This window comes from Schistocerca nitens, chromosome 9 (assembly GCF_023898315.1).
Source record: "Schistocerca nitens isolate TAMUIC-IGC-003100 chromosome 9, iqSchNite1.1, whole genome shotgun sequence".
In the NCBI taxonomy this organism is placed as follows: Eukaryota; Metazoa; Arthropoda; class Insecta; order Orthoptera; family Acrididae; genus Schistocerca; species Schistocerca nitens.
Genome location: NC_064622.1, coordinates 216,498,908 through 216,513,608, shown reverse-complemented (window position 1 = coordinate 216,513,608; position 14,701 = coordinate 216,498,908). Strand labels below are relative to the sequence as shown.

Sequence of the window (14,701 nt, the reverse complement as noted above, 5' to 3'; positions counted from 1 at the left end):
TCGATGCCTGATGGCCAGTTGTGAAAACTATCCTATTCAGCAACTCAGACACATTAAGAGGATCAGACTGATATAGCCAGACAATATTACATAGCTAAGACAACAATCATCAGCACTTGAGTGACACAGAGTAGGCCTACACAATTGTGACAACAATGATAATGCTTTTAGCTTAATTATTAACACGCTCTTGAGCTTAGTTAAATGTTGTTGTTCACAAGTAATCTAAAAGGTGAAAACAGTGATAACCTAGAATCAAAACATACATACAAAGAAGTCAGGAAGAAATACAAGACTGAAATATGGAGAGCAAAACAGAGGACAAATGATGCTTTCATAGAAAATTCCAACAGCAAATGTAAAGGTGCCTGGAAGTTAATAAACACAATATCACAGAAATATAAAAAACAGACAAGAAACTCCAATACTGCCAGAAATACTAAATGAGTTCTTTGTAAATAGTACTAAGTGTGAAGTTCTTACTACTTCCACTCCACTTCTGGAAGTACTTTCCATAACAATCTTGACTCAAATAACTTAACTCTTACATGAAAGCAGGTTACCTGCCAAATTGTAAACAAAGTGGTCACAAACATATGTTGCCAACACAGAGGAAATCGCTATGACTTCTTAAAAATCATTCTGAAACAGAAAATAAACATTATCGTTGCCCCTCTCACCCTTTTAAGAAATAATACTTTTAAGACTGAAAAATTTTCTGAGGCCCTGAACACAATCATTGTTATCCCTATTTATAAGAAGTGGACAGAAAGAGACCTGAATGTTACTGTCCAATACCTACAATATCCAAGGTGATAGAAGGGCGTATTACATTGTAACTTTTCAGCTATTTTGGGTATCACAATCTATTTTCCGCTTTGCTCTTTGATTTTAGACCAGGTTTGTCTATAGTAAATGCAGTATAAACTCCTGTTACTGATATTCTTGATGATTTTGAGAAAAAATTCTTCAGCTGTGCCTTAGTACTAGACTTGAGCAAAGCATTTGCCACTGCGTTACATGAAATACTCATAAATAAGCTAGTGTGTTATGGTATCAAATATTCTGAAGTCAGACCTTTGTTGACGAAAGGGCCAAGGGAAGACAAGGGAAACTATCACCCGATTTCTATTCTTTGAGTCCTGTCAAAAGTTGCTGCAAACTAGATCAAAAATTTTATTGTAAAAAATGACATTACAAGTAACCAATATGGATTGCAAGCAGGAAAAACACTCTGGATGCAGTGAATAACTTTATTGTAAAGATATGCAAATCATTGGATCAGAAAAGTAAAGGTGCAGGTGTCTTCTGTAATCTCACAAAAACATTTGACTCTCTGAACCATGACTTGCATATCTACAAATTAGATGAATATGGGATGAAAGATAATGCTCTAAATTGGCTCACATCATACGCATGCAACAGAAAGCAAAGGGTAACTATCATCTCAGATGCAGTGAATTATTATTCTAGGTGGAGCACATTATCACAAGGTGTGCCTCAAGGCTACATTTTGGGGCCAATCCTGTTCCTGTTCTACATAAATGACTTACCCACAAAAATAAATTTCCCATCAGTTCTATTAGCATATTATACTTTTGTTTCAATTGAAGATGACAATGCAGAAAACATTCCGAGCTCCATCTCAAGCACACTGGATACCTATGAAAACTGGTTCCAGTTAAATGTGTAGAAACTGAACATTGCAAAAGCCCACATGGTACACTTCAAAACCAAACATTTAAAATGTGCGAAACTTGAAAATAAACATAACAATCAACTTATGAAAGAAGTTGACACAGTCAAATTCCTGGGACTAAATGTGGACAAGGACTTAAGCTGTAATACACATATTGACTTCCTACCAAATAAACTAAGCAGTTTTGCATTTGCAATGCAAATACTGGCAAATTCCACTGACTTGAGTATATGAAAAATTACTTGTCATAGTTATTTAGAATCTGTTATTAGATATCAGATAATTTTCTGGGGAAGTTCAAGCAGTGTATCTCTAATACTGAAACTGCAAAAGAAAATTGTCAGATACATGTGTACTGCACAGCAAACAGAGTCTTGTCATCAATTATTTTGGAAACTACAAAACCTAACACTGGTCCCCCCCCCCCCCCCACCCCACCCCAATATACATTTATGAAATTATAATCTTCCTACACAGCAGGCAAAAGTTATTTGAGGAGAATCATTTTAATCACACATATAACATGAGGAATAATTCTTTTTTATGCTACCCACAAACCAGTTGAAATTATATGCACATGACAGTATATGGAGAGGACAATATATAACAAGTTAATCGCAAAAACATATTTAATATGAAACCAGAAATTTTAAAAATGAGGCTACACCAGATTCAGTGTGAGAAATGCTATTACTCAATAGAAAAATTCATAGAGGATGAAATTATAATTTGTGTGAGGGGTGATTAAGTGTTAGATTTTATAGTATGTATAAATAACAAAACTGCATTACTATTATGATGCTTTTTGTTGACATCAGCTGTTCTGTGTTTATGGTGATATTTTACCACAATTTTGACATGTCTCCAGTACCTCAAATGGTTTAGATTAAGTACTTTATGAGACAAATAAATGACAATTCACAACAAACTGGCACTAAATAGAGCATACTTAACAAACAGAGGTCAGGTGGTTATGGTAAGTAACTGACAATCAAATGCCCTACCAGTTGTTAGGGGTGTACCGTAAGGCTCAATGCTTAGACTGTTCCTTTTTCTTGTTTGTCAACATGAACGACTTGCCTTCCTTCTCATCTCACACATCCATAATATATGCTGATGACACTACTCTGATTATTGTGGATAACAACTTGGAGGAGGTGAGTAAAAAAAAAACAGAAGTAATGCTTGAAACATCTACAACATTGTTCAATAACAGCAAGGTTATACTAAGAATCAAACTACATGCTTCTTCTTGCAGAAGTTAAATGAAAAAAGTAAATGAGTGTTACTCTGTTAGACTTCTCAGAATTGACATGGATCCCATACTGACTTGAAAGAGCCACACCGAATGGTGTAGTGTTTCGAGAATTTCTGCATAAATTCTGGAACCACTCAGCCTTCTACTGTCTCAAACACACAATATTTTAGATGTGAGTGTGGGATGATAGAATCCTACCTCCTGGCATCACATGTTTGTATGTGCAGGTTTGAAATTCACTCACGAGAAGAATGTAGATGCGGTGGTCAAACGGCAACGACAAGTACTTGTCGGTGGTCCATGGAAGTTTTAGTGAAAGTGCGTATGAGAGGGCCATGGAGTATTTATGTAACTCTGTGATAATAGTGTCAGTGACTATTGTTAGTGAAAAAAGAACAGTTGAGAAGGTACTATTGAGAAAAACTTTTGTCTCAGCCTTGTTTAAGGGAAGACGTATATTACGGTTCACGTTGAGACTGGACAGGATGTTTAAGCAACCTTTCTCTTATATGTAAATTAGTTTTTTTCTGATGTTTGGAGACACAAGAGACTTACTAAACAGTATATATTTATGTGAAGAGTGGGTTTTGTAATATGGCTGAAGTTCAAATATACACCATTTGTACGACTACTTATTTTTATAAGTAGAAAGAGTATTAAGAAATTCCTGTACCTAGCAGCATACTTTGGAGAAGAAGTGAAAGAGAGTTTGCAGCAGCAGGCTAACCAACTAGGAAAGTTGGCTGAGCATGTCAAGTAAGTCATTTCGTAAAAGAAGTGGAAGTTAGTATATTTACTTTGCACTTAAATTGTCGTCCAAAGCCATTAGAATAGTTACATACTAAATTATCTAGATTAATCTTTTTGCAAATCAAATCAAAAACATTAGTTAGTAAATATCAACTACTCTCTTCCTAGTATGCCTTCATTCAGTCTGATCTTCAATAAGCAATAAAACTAAGGGGAACTTTCCTAGTGCTCAAACAGTGTTCCTGTGGCAGAATAAAGCTATAAGAGTTGATAATCATGTCAAAAGCATTTTTTATCTTGACTGTGCCTTCTCTTTTTATTGAAAGATGTCTTATATATATATAGCAGTTTTAAATTTACCAAATGATACTTTTGAGAAGCATCTAAGCTGGTAAGTGTTTTTACAGTGGTAAGGAAGTTGAATATTTTAGTTTTTACTTTATTTATTTATTTATCCACCCGTAGACAATAAATATTGTATGGATGTTATCCATACAATAGTCATTTACTGAGTCAAAACACAGTTCAAGTAGAAATTCTTTAAATTCTACTTTAAATCTATTTTCATCTTCTAACTTTCTGATGTTGACTGGCAGTGTGTTGTACAGTTTTGTACCCATATGGCTCACATGCCTTTGTGTGCATGTTCTTTTTGTTCACTTAATATGGAGTGCTAACTTTAAGCTTGTTGAATAAGGGTCTGCATTGTGTCTATGGATGTCTGTGTGTTATTATTTGGATAGCTCACTTCTGTAACAGAAAGATTTGATTTAGACGGCAAGTGGTGGACCCCCTAAATGTTATTCCATATGTTGCAAGAGACTGAAAATAGTCAAAATATGTCATCCTGGCACCCTCTGCAGTAAGACATTTGCAATAATTCTAAGAGCAACACCAGCTGAGTTAAGTTTCTGCACAAGTTTCATTACATGATCATTAAAATTAAGATTTTCATCTACATGAATCCCCAGCAATTTTATTGATGCCACTCTGTCTATGGCCTTTTCACCCAACAACAGATCAAGATTTACATTTTGACATATTTTCCCAAACTGCATATAATTATTTTATTAGCATTTAATGTCAACTGCTTTGCATTGAACCAAGTGTGGACATTCTTTATTACTTGATCAGTAGTTATTTGCAGCATTTGATTTGGTGCACCTATTATGACACTAGTGCCATCTGTGAATAGTATGGTCTTTGCTGCTCCACCTGAGGTGTGAAAGTCATTTATATAGACAAGGGACAATAAGGGACCTAGAATACTGCCTTGCGGCACTCCTATTTCAACTTTTTCTTTGCATCTGATACTAAATTTATTTTGTGGTTGGAGTAATCTGACATCAGTCCTATAATGAGTCCTGTTTTGTAGGTATGATTCAAACCACTTTTTCACTGTCCCATGAATACCTAATGCTTCCAGTTTTCCTAAAAGAATGCCATAATTAACGGTGTCAAAATGCTTTGGAGAGATATAAATTTATTCCTACTACGCTGTTGTCTTTTTCTAGAGTTTTGATTATTTGTTCAGTGTTACACGTTAGTGCTGTTTCTATATTTTTACCTGCCTGGAAGCCATGCTGATTTCTATTTAGTAACTTATGGTCACTTAGATATTTGTTGAGTCTGCACTCCATTAATTTATCTATTATTTTGGAAAATGCTGGAAGGAGGGCTATTGTCCGACAGTTTTCTACCTTATGCTTGTCACCGTTTTTAAATAATGGCTTCACTTCTGACATTTTCATCCTTTCTGGAAACACTCCATCACTAAATGGTAAGTTGGTTAAGTTGGCTATGTATGACAAGAGTCTTGTGATTTGTGCAGCTGTCATTGTTATGATATAAACAGGCACCTCATCTACTCCTGTTGACATTTTAGGTTTCAAGCTCATTACTACTCTGAACACTTCATGTTCATCTTTTGGGTCTATCCTCATGCTACAAGCAACTTTTGGAAATTCAGGTTTTTCTTGGTTTGTAAATTTCAAGCTTAAAGAAGTTGTTGCATTTATGAAATAATTGTTGATGTAATTTGGAAAATCATGTTTTTTAATATTGACATTTTCTTTGTTTTTGAGAATGATATCCTGGTCTTCACATCTCTTTCCTGTGTCAGTCTTCACAGTACCCCATATGGCTATTGATTTGTTATCAGACTGTCTTATTAAGTTGTCATTACTCATAAATTTTGCCTTAGCAAATTACTTTTCAATATACCTTCTTGTAATTCTTAACATTTTCTACAAACTGTGGATCTGTAGATGTCTTCAATTTTGAATTTAGTCTCTTTAGAGTTTTACAAGAAGTTTTGATGCCAACTGTTATTCAAGAACTTGGCTTTGTATTGTGATGTGATGTAATTCTTGACAGCTTTTTAGGAAAGCACATTAAAAATTTCCCATGAAAATTGAAGAAAAAGTGTTATATGCATCATTCGTATTTGTTAGGAACAGCAATTCTGCCCAGGACTCACAAGTTAGGATATTTGTAAAGTCTATACAGTTTTCAGTGGAAAATTTTTTCTATTGCAGTGGCATTGAAGGAATTTTGAGGACAAGATCATTATGGTCTGATAATCCCAAATCAGTATTTGTTACGTCAATTTCTGTGGACTGTACATTTGAAAATATATTATCTATAAGACTGTTGGTATTATATGTTATTCTTGTGGGTTCACGTATGCGTGGAAACAGACTGAAAGTACATAATAGATTTAGAAATTGATTTTATAGCCTACTTTCATTCATAAGATTTATGTTGAAATCCACACAGACAACTACAGTGGCTCTTTCAGTAAAAAGAATGTTAAGCAGTGTTTGTAATTTATTAATGAATATGTCTGTGTCCCCAGTAGGTGGTAAAGCTCTTCATTCCCATGTATCTCTCAAACTCATCACTTACTGTAGTAAATAAGCTAAGTAGGAAATAAAAATTCACCATTTTGTATTCCTGAAACTGGAAAGCGCATATAAAAACAACAGCATTGTGTAACATAAAGTGTATTTCCAGCAATCAGGTGGTAAAATAGTAAATGTCATATAAAACTTGAAATGTAAAATTGTCTATCTCAACATACATAGGCTAATAACAAACAAATAAATAAAAATAAAAATAAATACATCTGAACAGCTTGGGAAAGAATATCTGGCATAACCAATAATAAAGGAAATAAAAAAAGAACACCAAAATTATTTCAAAATAAAAACAATAGTTGCAAGTTACTCATCAGCTTCAACAGGAAAAATAATGCACTACCAAAAGATGTACAAGCAGTAGCACTACCATCAGTGGGGGAATAAAGAAGTAGATAAATAAATAATCAACAGAAGCACCAAAATTATTTCAAAACTAAAACAATTGTTGCAATTAAATCTTCAACTCCAACAGGTAGATGTGGTAGCAAGATCATCAGAGGGGAATAAACAAATAAGTGAATAAATAAATAACCAATAAAAGCAGCATTGGCTAGTGTAATTAAACACCAATGGCTAGTTAAAGTAGTGGCAAGAAAACTATATGTCTTCATCACCCAAATTATTTTTTAGACCAAGGCTTGAAAAATGAGTCCTCAATGTTCTTGATCCACCAAAGTATCCAGTTCATAAGAAATAAACAGCAACAGCTAAAAGTGGAACTGCAGACTGTAGGCAGCTCACTTTTTTTAAATAGTGCAACACTGGTTTAGCACATCTAGAATAACATATGTAGCTCCAAACTCATATAATCTCGCATGCCAGTATGGTTGAAACAGCTAAAAATGAACACTAAACTAACTAGGTGAATGTAAAGACACATATTGCTTTCATCATAGGCCATCAAAACTGTGTTGAAAACTACTGGAAAGATATAGTTCAAGTTGACAAAACAATTTTAATGATTCTTGAGTCTGTGCAGTTATTCATCTTCAGATAAAAATGAAATTCAGAATTTTTAAGTGTCCAAATAAATTATGTATGCACTGTGTTTATGTCATTTGAGCACTGGTCACACTCAGAGCAACAAATGGAACAAATAAAATAATTTAGGGTATTAGGGCATGTCATTATGAAACTAAATTGCCAACATTTTGAAAGACTTACTGTGGTCCTCTTCAGGGCAGTTAATTGCTAGATACTTGTGAATTCTTCTCCTTTGATGATATTGTGGGTACACATTTTACAAAGACATAATATGCAATACTTTACAATTTCAATACATAATGTAAGGTTATTTTCTTCAAATTATATCTTCTTTGTGCACTCCAAATAATATGGTAGGCCACCAACCACAGACAACAGTCCCAGTGCAGGGCACTCAGCATGCAAGTAGTCAGATTATCAATAATGATGCAATGGTCAACACCACAAATCTGGGTAATATAGGTTACCAAATAGCAGTCGTTTTGTTGAATACCCTCACAACTTGCCAAAATCTGGTTGCATTTCTGACACAGTGATGAAGAAAACAGAGGCATTTAACATTCATCAAAATGAATGGAGGTCACAAATATCCTGCTGTGTGATGAAACAAACTGTATTAGCACATGCTCAAAATCACCATCATTCCTTTGGTAACCCATTAGTTGTTTTCATAGTTAATATACATAGGCGTTGCTTGAAGAGGAATTTATCTCTTCTATAAATGCAGTTGTCATTTATGTATGCCTTCCATCTGAGTTTAAAAGGAAGTAATCCATAATTTAGCCCACCCGGTTAGCCATGCGGTCTAATGCGCTGCTTCCCAAGGAGGAAGGCATACCAGTCCCTGGCATGAATCCACCCAACAGATTACTGTCAAGGTCCAGTGTGCCGGCCAACCTGTGGATGGTTTTTAAGGTGGTTTTCCATCCATCACGGTGAATGCAGGCTGGTTCCCCTTATTCCCCCTCAGTTACACTATGTCAGCGACTGCTGCACAAACACCGTCTACATGTATGCATACACCATAATTAGTCTATCACGCAAACATTTGGGGTTACACTCATCTGATATGAGACATTCCCACGGGTGGCCCACTGGGGTCAAACCACACAATAGCTCTGGGTTCAGTGTGGGGCGATGGTGGGGTGGGTGGACTGCTTTGGCCTGTTGTGGGGTTGTGAACTACTGAGGGCTATGGCAGGACGAAGCCTCTCCATTGTTTTTAGGTTCCCTGTTTAATACATAATACACAATACACAATCAATAATTTAATTTCTTGCTGTAACCTAATGTAAATCATTTCCGATAGTGTACACTTGTATCATCCAGAAAGAGAACAGTTTTTAAAGGCTTTTTGAAATCATTTATGAAGGTCAAGAACAGCAGTGGGTCAGGTTCTAAATGGCGTGACACTCCATATTAAATCTCTTTTCACTCTGAATTTAGTTTTACTTCCTTGTTATCATTTATTAATATGACCCTCTGTTCTCTGATATTACGATATGACCCAACCCATGGAAGTAAGTTGCATTTTACATCACAAAATCCTGATTTCTATAGCTGAACTTTATGGTCTACAAAATTAGCTAGCTCAGTAATGTCGAAGAAAATGACTAACACAGTAATCTTCCTCATTTAGTTTTATCATAATTGTGTTTGTGAGGTCATATAATGCTTTCCAGTACTGAACCTTTCACAGGAGTGTGAGAGCAGCTGGAGAGGAGGATTATGGGTTTATTCTCAGAGGTCATTTGCATATCTTTATGGCTGAAGGCAGACAGATTAAATTTTGGCAAAATACAATTCATACAAGTAATTGATTTTCTCAGAACCTATATTTATAACCTGTATAAATATAGAACCTTGTTAAATTGATAGCTCTCTGTTCTAACCTCATCAATGTCTTCTGTCCTTATCAACACTTTTGTGATGAAAAAGAAGAGCATAAAAATAATTATAGTGTCCCAGATATTACCCATGTATCTAGTATCATCCACATCTGTTCTATGCACATCATTTTTGATTTCATGTAGACATAACTGTCAGGTTTGGGATTCTACAGGGTGATTCAAAAGTCATGTCCCATACAACAAAACAGGTATTAAAAGAGATAGTGAAAACTACAACAAGAGGAATGACCCACCATCACACCTCAAAATGACCAGTCACATGCAGTGCACAGTACCACATGGCTGGTTGCCTATCAGGCAACTGATTAATTTAGCCTGACAGAAGGGCATTAAAGGGGCACTAGTTACCACAACCATGTAACGTGCTGCTGTTCTGCAACATAGTGACTTGAACAGAAATTTACACTGTCAGAAAAAGGCAGAGATGGTCCTTATTCACATGGCAGACTTGACTCAATGGGAAGCAGCAGCAGAATACTACAGGTAACACCGGAACCAATGTAAGCCTAATCATAAAATGATTGGCCATTTAATGGATGTTTCAGACAATCATGCACAGTAACACAGGATAAGTACTAGCTAAGGTGATGGTGAGCCGAAGTCTGTCAATAAGCAGGTACTGCAGGAATGAATCATGAAACAAGCCTCCATGTCCAGGATACTATCCTCTAATCATTTCCACCTTTATGGAATTTACTTTGTGCAAGAACTCCACAGTGATGATACTGACAGCAATTCTGTGAGTGGCTTACAGAAAGATGCACACACTAGCAGAACCTTGAAACTGACATTTCTTTCCACAATGAAGTTAGTTTCCTTTCCAATGAGAGTGAATAGACATAATGCTGTCTATTGGGCAAATGGCAATCTTGATTTTGTTGTCAAGGCATACACTCAGACTAATCCTAGTTTAAGTGTGTGGTGTGGCTTACACAGAGATGTTCTCATTGGTCCTATATTTTTTAATAGCTTGCTCATTGCTGCATCCTACAGACAACATTTTGAACAAACATTGCTACTCTATTTGGATGGTCTTTCTGTTGAACAGGGATGTACATTTTCCTTCCAGTAGAATGGCACACCCACACAATTCAGATGAAATGTCTGCCACATCCTGGACGAGGTTCTTCCTGAGCATTTTGTTGGCAAATGGGGTCTGCTGGAATGGCCAGCTAGGTCACCATCCCTGACATTACTGGACTTTTTCCTTTGGGAGCACCTCAAGTCTACAGTGGACACCAACATACCAAGAACATTAACTGACTTGCAGGAGAATATCACCAGAGTCTGTACGGAAATACCAACAGTGACATTACAGTCAGTGTCCATCAGTGTGAGACACTGCATTCACATGTATCTTCTGCAGGATAGCAGTCAGTTAGCACACCTTCTGTGTTAGTGGTACTTTCAAACAACTGAGTCACCACTGACTGACAATATATCATTTTGTTTGCATGATTAAAGCACATCAGTAGCGTGTATTCATTTCTTTGTATCTTCACTATCTCCACTAATTACAACTTTTGTCCTATGGGCCAAGACAGCTTAATCACCATTGTTGATTATGTCCTATTGGACACAACTTCGAATCTCACTGTATACATATGGCACTATCATGGAGCATTTTACCAATGACATACAAGACCAAGATGAATTTAGGAGTTTCCCAAGCTTATTCATCATTTCTTAAACCTATGTTCTGTCTTGGAGAATGATCAGGTAAATGTAACCCAACCTTCCTACTGATGATACAATTTTAAAGGGGAAGAAACGGAGAACTGAACAGTATAATACTTTGAAAAATGTCTTTTGAATTACTACTTATTGTGTAGGTGTACTAACAGAGCCATGTGCAAAAATCACCAACACAAGCCCATTCTCAGGTACATGCAGTATTATGAGCATTCATATTGTAGCTTTCATGCCCAAGTACCCTGCAGATTTTCAGCTGTTTTATCTCAAGCAGTTTAACACATATTCATTGTCATATTACAATACATAAGTATTCCAATATGTGAAATGATATAAAGAAAAGTTATATAAGTTATATACAGTCACAACAAATTTTCAAGCTATATGTCATGCTGTAAGGAATTAAGAATTGAAAATGGTGAAAGCTGCAGAAACATTTCGAGTACCAAGGTCAACTGTATGACAAAATATTGGAAAATGAAGGAAGTAACTACATTAGAAATAAAGAAGGTCAGGAAAAAAACAGATGCAGACAGTAGATATTGTTTTTAAAAAAGTTTATTCATCACTGCATCAATATGGAAAAGAATTTGTTTGCCATAACTGGGACTGAAATAAAGCAGATGGCTTATCAACTAGACTTGAGGAAGAATCTTCCCTACTCATTTTCAAGTGCAAATGACAAAGTTGTGCAAAATTAATTGGTGTTATTTCTGGCAAGGAATCCAGTGTTGTCAGTCAGAACTACTTGGAGTATTTCAAGACCTAGGATCTTAGAATTCACTGAAAAAGTGTGTTTTTCACCTCCTTCTCAGTTCTTTAAAAGGTAAGTACATATTTCACAAGCTTAAACTCACTGTGAACATCACCTGCTGATCAATATGCCCTTTCCCCCTCTCAATGATCATTTTCCATATTTATATAAAACTCATGCCATGCCCCTGGACCAGAGTGGTCCAAATTTGAAACACACACTCCTTGCACCAAGGGGACCAATACAGTGAGGGTATTGCCCTGCTTTGCAGGAGAGCCTGCTCCTCAGATGCAAGAAACAATTTTCTAGACCCAAACATAGGCTGCCCAGCACAACAGGTATATTGTGTTGGAATAATATCAGCCTGCTTTGCATGACAGCCGACACATCATGGGAAATAATGTTTCATATAGGCTGTGCTGCACAAGAGGTGTGTTGTGGATATAGTACCAGCCTGCTTTACTGACCTCCTTTACAGAGGATACATCTGTAGATGGACATGCCGAAGGTTGAAATGGGTGTAAGAGGAGATGGAGAAAGGGGGGCAGGAGGAGATGGACAGGGTGAGAGGAATGCAGGATGGTATGAGTAAGAACAGAGGGGGCAGGTGGGGGTTGTAAAGAGAGGGAGGAGGAGGAGGAGTTCACAAAGAGGGGGAGGACAAGATGGGCAGAGAGGGGGGAAGGAGTAGATGGACAAAAAGCGGGGAAGAAAGAGGAGATGGGCTGAGAGGTGGAAGGAGTAGATGGACAGATAGGGAGGTGAGGAGGTGATGGACAGGAAGGGGGGAGGAGGAGATGGAGCACAAGATGTGCACATTATTCATGACATACCTGCACACAGGCGAAGCTGTGGGAAAAATGCTAGTTTATACACTAGCTGAAAGACCTGGCATTGATTGAGTATTAATTTTGCTGATTTTCTTATAGAAATGAAAACAAAATATGAACTGTGTTTGCAGTGTCATACAGGAAAAATTTTGAAACACTTTCTGTATGCTGGACACAGCTACTTCGCTTGTCTACAATGCAATTTTGTAAATGTCTGTATGACAATGCCTCTGTATAGTTATTTATAACTGCTATTGTTTTCATCTAAAACTATTTGCACTTTGCAGTTGAAAGCTGTCAAAAGTGCTGCCACAAGTCATGGATTTCCTTAAGTTGACTCAACTTTAGGAGAGGCTTAGTAGTAAAGAATAAACATATTGAAACTTCATGCACAATGTGGAATTTTTTTCATGTCTCTCATTGTTTATGAAGTTACATCTCTTGAACTATGTGTTGCCCAATAATATATTTGTTTAGGTACATTTGGCAGAATATGTGAATATCATCCATGAAATTGTTGCGAACAGAGTTAGTAGCAAAGAAGTAATAAATTTAATCATCATCATGATGTGGCAGCTTTTCTTGTATCTCATTGTTTATATTGTCATATCTCCTGAACTATGATGGATAGCTGGTTCTTATCCCCAAAGCAATTGTTTCCTGACAGTGAGGGATAGGTGTATCAAGTTTGGTTGAAATCCGTCCAATGGTTTAGGAGGAGATATGGAACATTCATTCATACATGCATCCATTTTGATAATACGTATGGTTGTACAAACCACTAGGATAAAATGAGGAAGAGGTGAAAGATGGATGCAGTTAGGAAATGTGATACAGTCTCATTCATATGACACTACACTGTACACATTGAAAGCTAACAGACTAACAAACATATTCAGTGATCTTGAGTTGAGTCTAACCTTTATCGTGTCTCCTTCAGAGAAGGGCAGCTCTTCTTCACATGCGTCAGGATTAGGAGACATGGTTGTTGGGTCATAATCAAAGAGCGCAACAAACCAGCGTGTGCGCTTTTCACGAGGAGGTGGAGGACCCCGTCCCCCTGGAGGAGGGGGTCCTCTGTAGGCTGGGTGGCCTGCATGCCGAGCTCTTGGATCGCCACGCATTACACCATCCATGTAGTATTGGTCCCTATGAAGAGAATCAATGAATAGCAGCAACATGAGTTTAGTTTCTGGGGAGTACAACTGTGTTTGAAAGTATGATCCCAAGTATGTTTCTTGTAATGGGTATAAATTTTTGCAAGCACATACATAATAAGGCCCATAATTTTCATGAAACACTCTAAACACCATCACTACTGCAGAACATCTGAATAATTAAATCTATGAACTTTCTGAACACAATGCTCTTCAACTGGGAGACTAGATGAACAGTACATGGTGTGACATAAAAAAAAGAAGAAGCATTCATTATGATTTGTAAATAAGTTACACGCTAAATGGATCATAATGGAGGATTAGTCATTTCAATTTATGTTTCTAAAACACAATATTACACAGGTACCAGTAGACTGTGAAAAATGGAATCACTGACAAGCCATCATACAGAATACATACTTAGGAATCAGGATTAATGGAGGACTTTCTTCTTTATGCTCATCCTCTGTTTCAGTGAACCCCTAACTATAGAGCTTGAGATATTTTTCATGTTGTAAATTAACCATCTTTTTCTTGCTGCAATAGTAATATTTGATTTACCATAACTTGTGAGATATTTTTGTCTTAATATGTGAATTAGTAAAAAATATACTTCCAGGGATGCTATTTTGTATGTGGCAATAAATGGTAGCATACAGAAGTAATTTTAGAAAACATTATCATCCTTGCACTATTACTTCTTTGAAGGTCATTGTTGAGTAAGCTAATGCTTTGTATGAAGGGCA

The 14,701-nt window shown here is 36.5% G+C and overlaps 1 protein-coding gene across 1 annotated transcript in view; it reads right to left on the bottom strand.

The window, feature by feature from the left end:
- LOC126204134 (RIMS-binding protein 2-like) overlaps nucleotides 1-14,111 on the bottom strand; it is a 243,362-nt gene extending 229,251 nt beyond the window's left edge. The window contains exon 1 of the mRNA XM_049938547.1: nucleotides 13,719-14,111. Coding sequence (XP_049794504.1) covers nucleotides 13,719-14,111 — 393 coding nt within the window. The remainder of the gene's footprint in view (nucleotides 1-13,718) is intronic.
- Nucleotides 14,112-14,701: the final 590 nt, after the last annotated feature.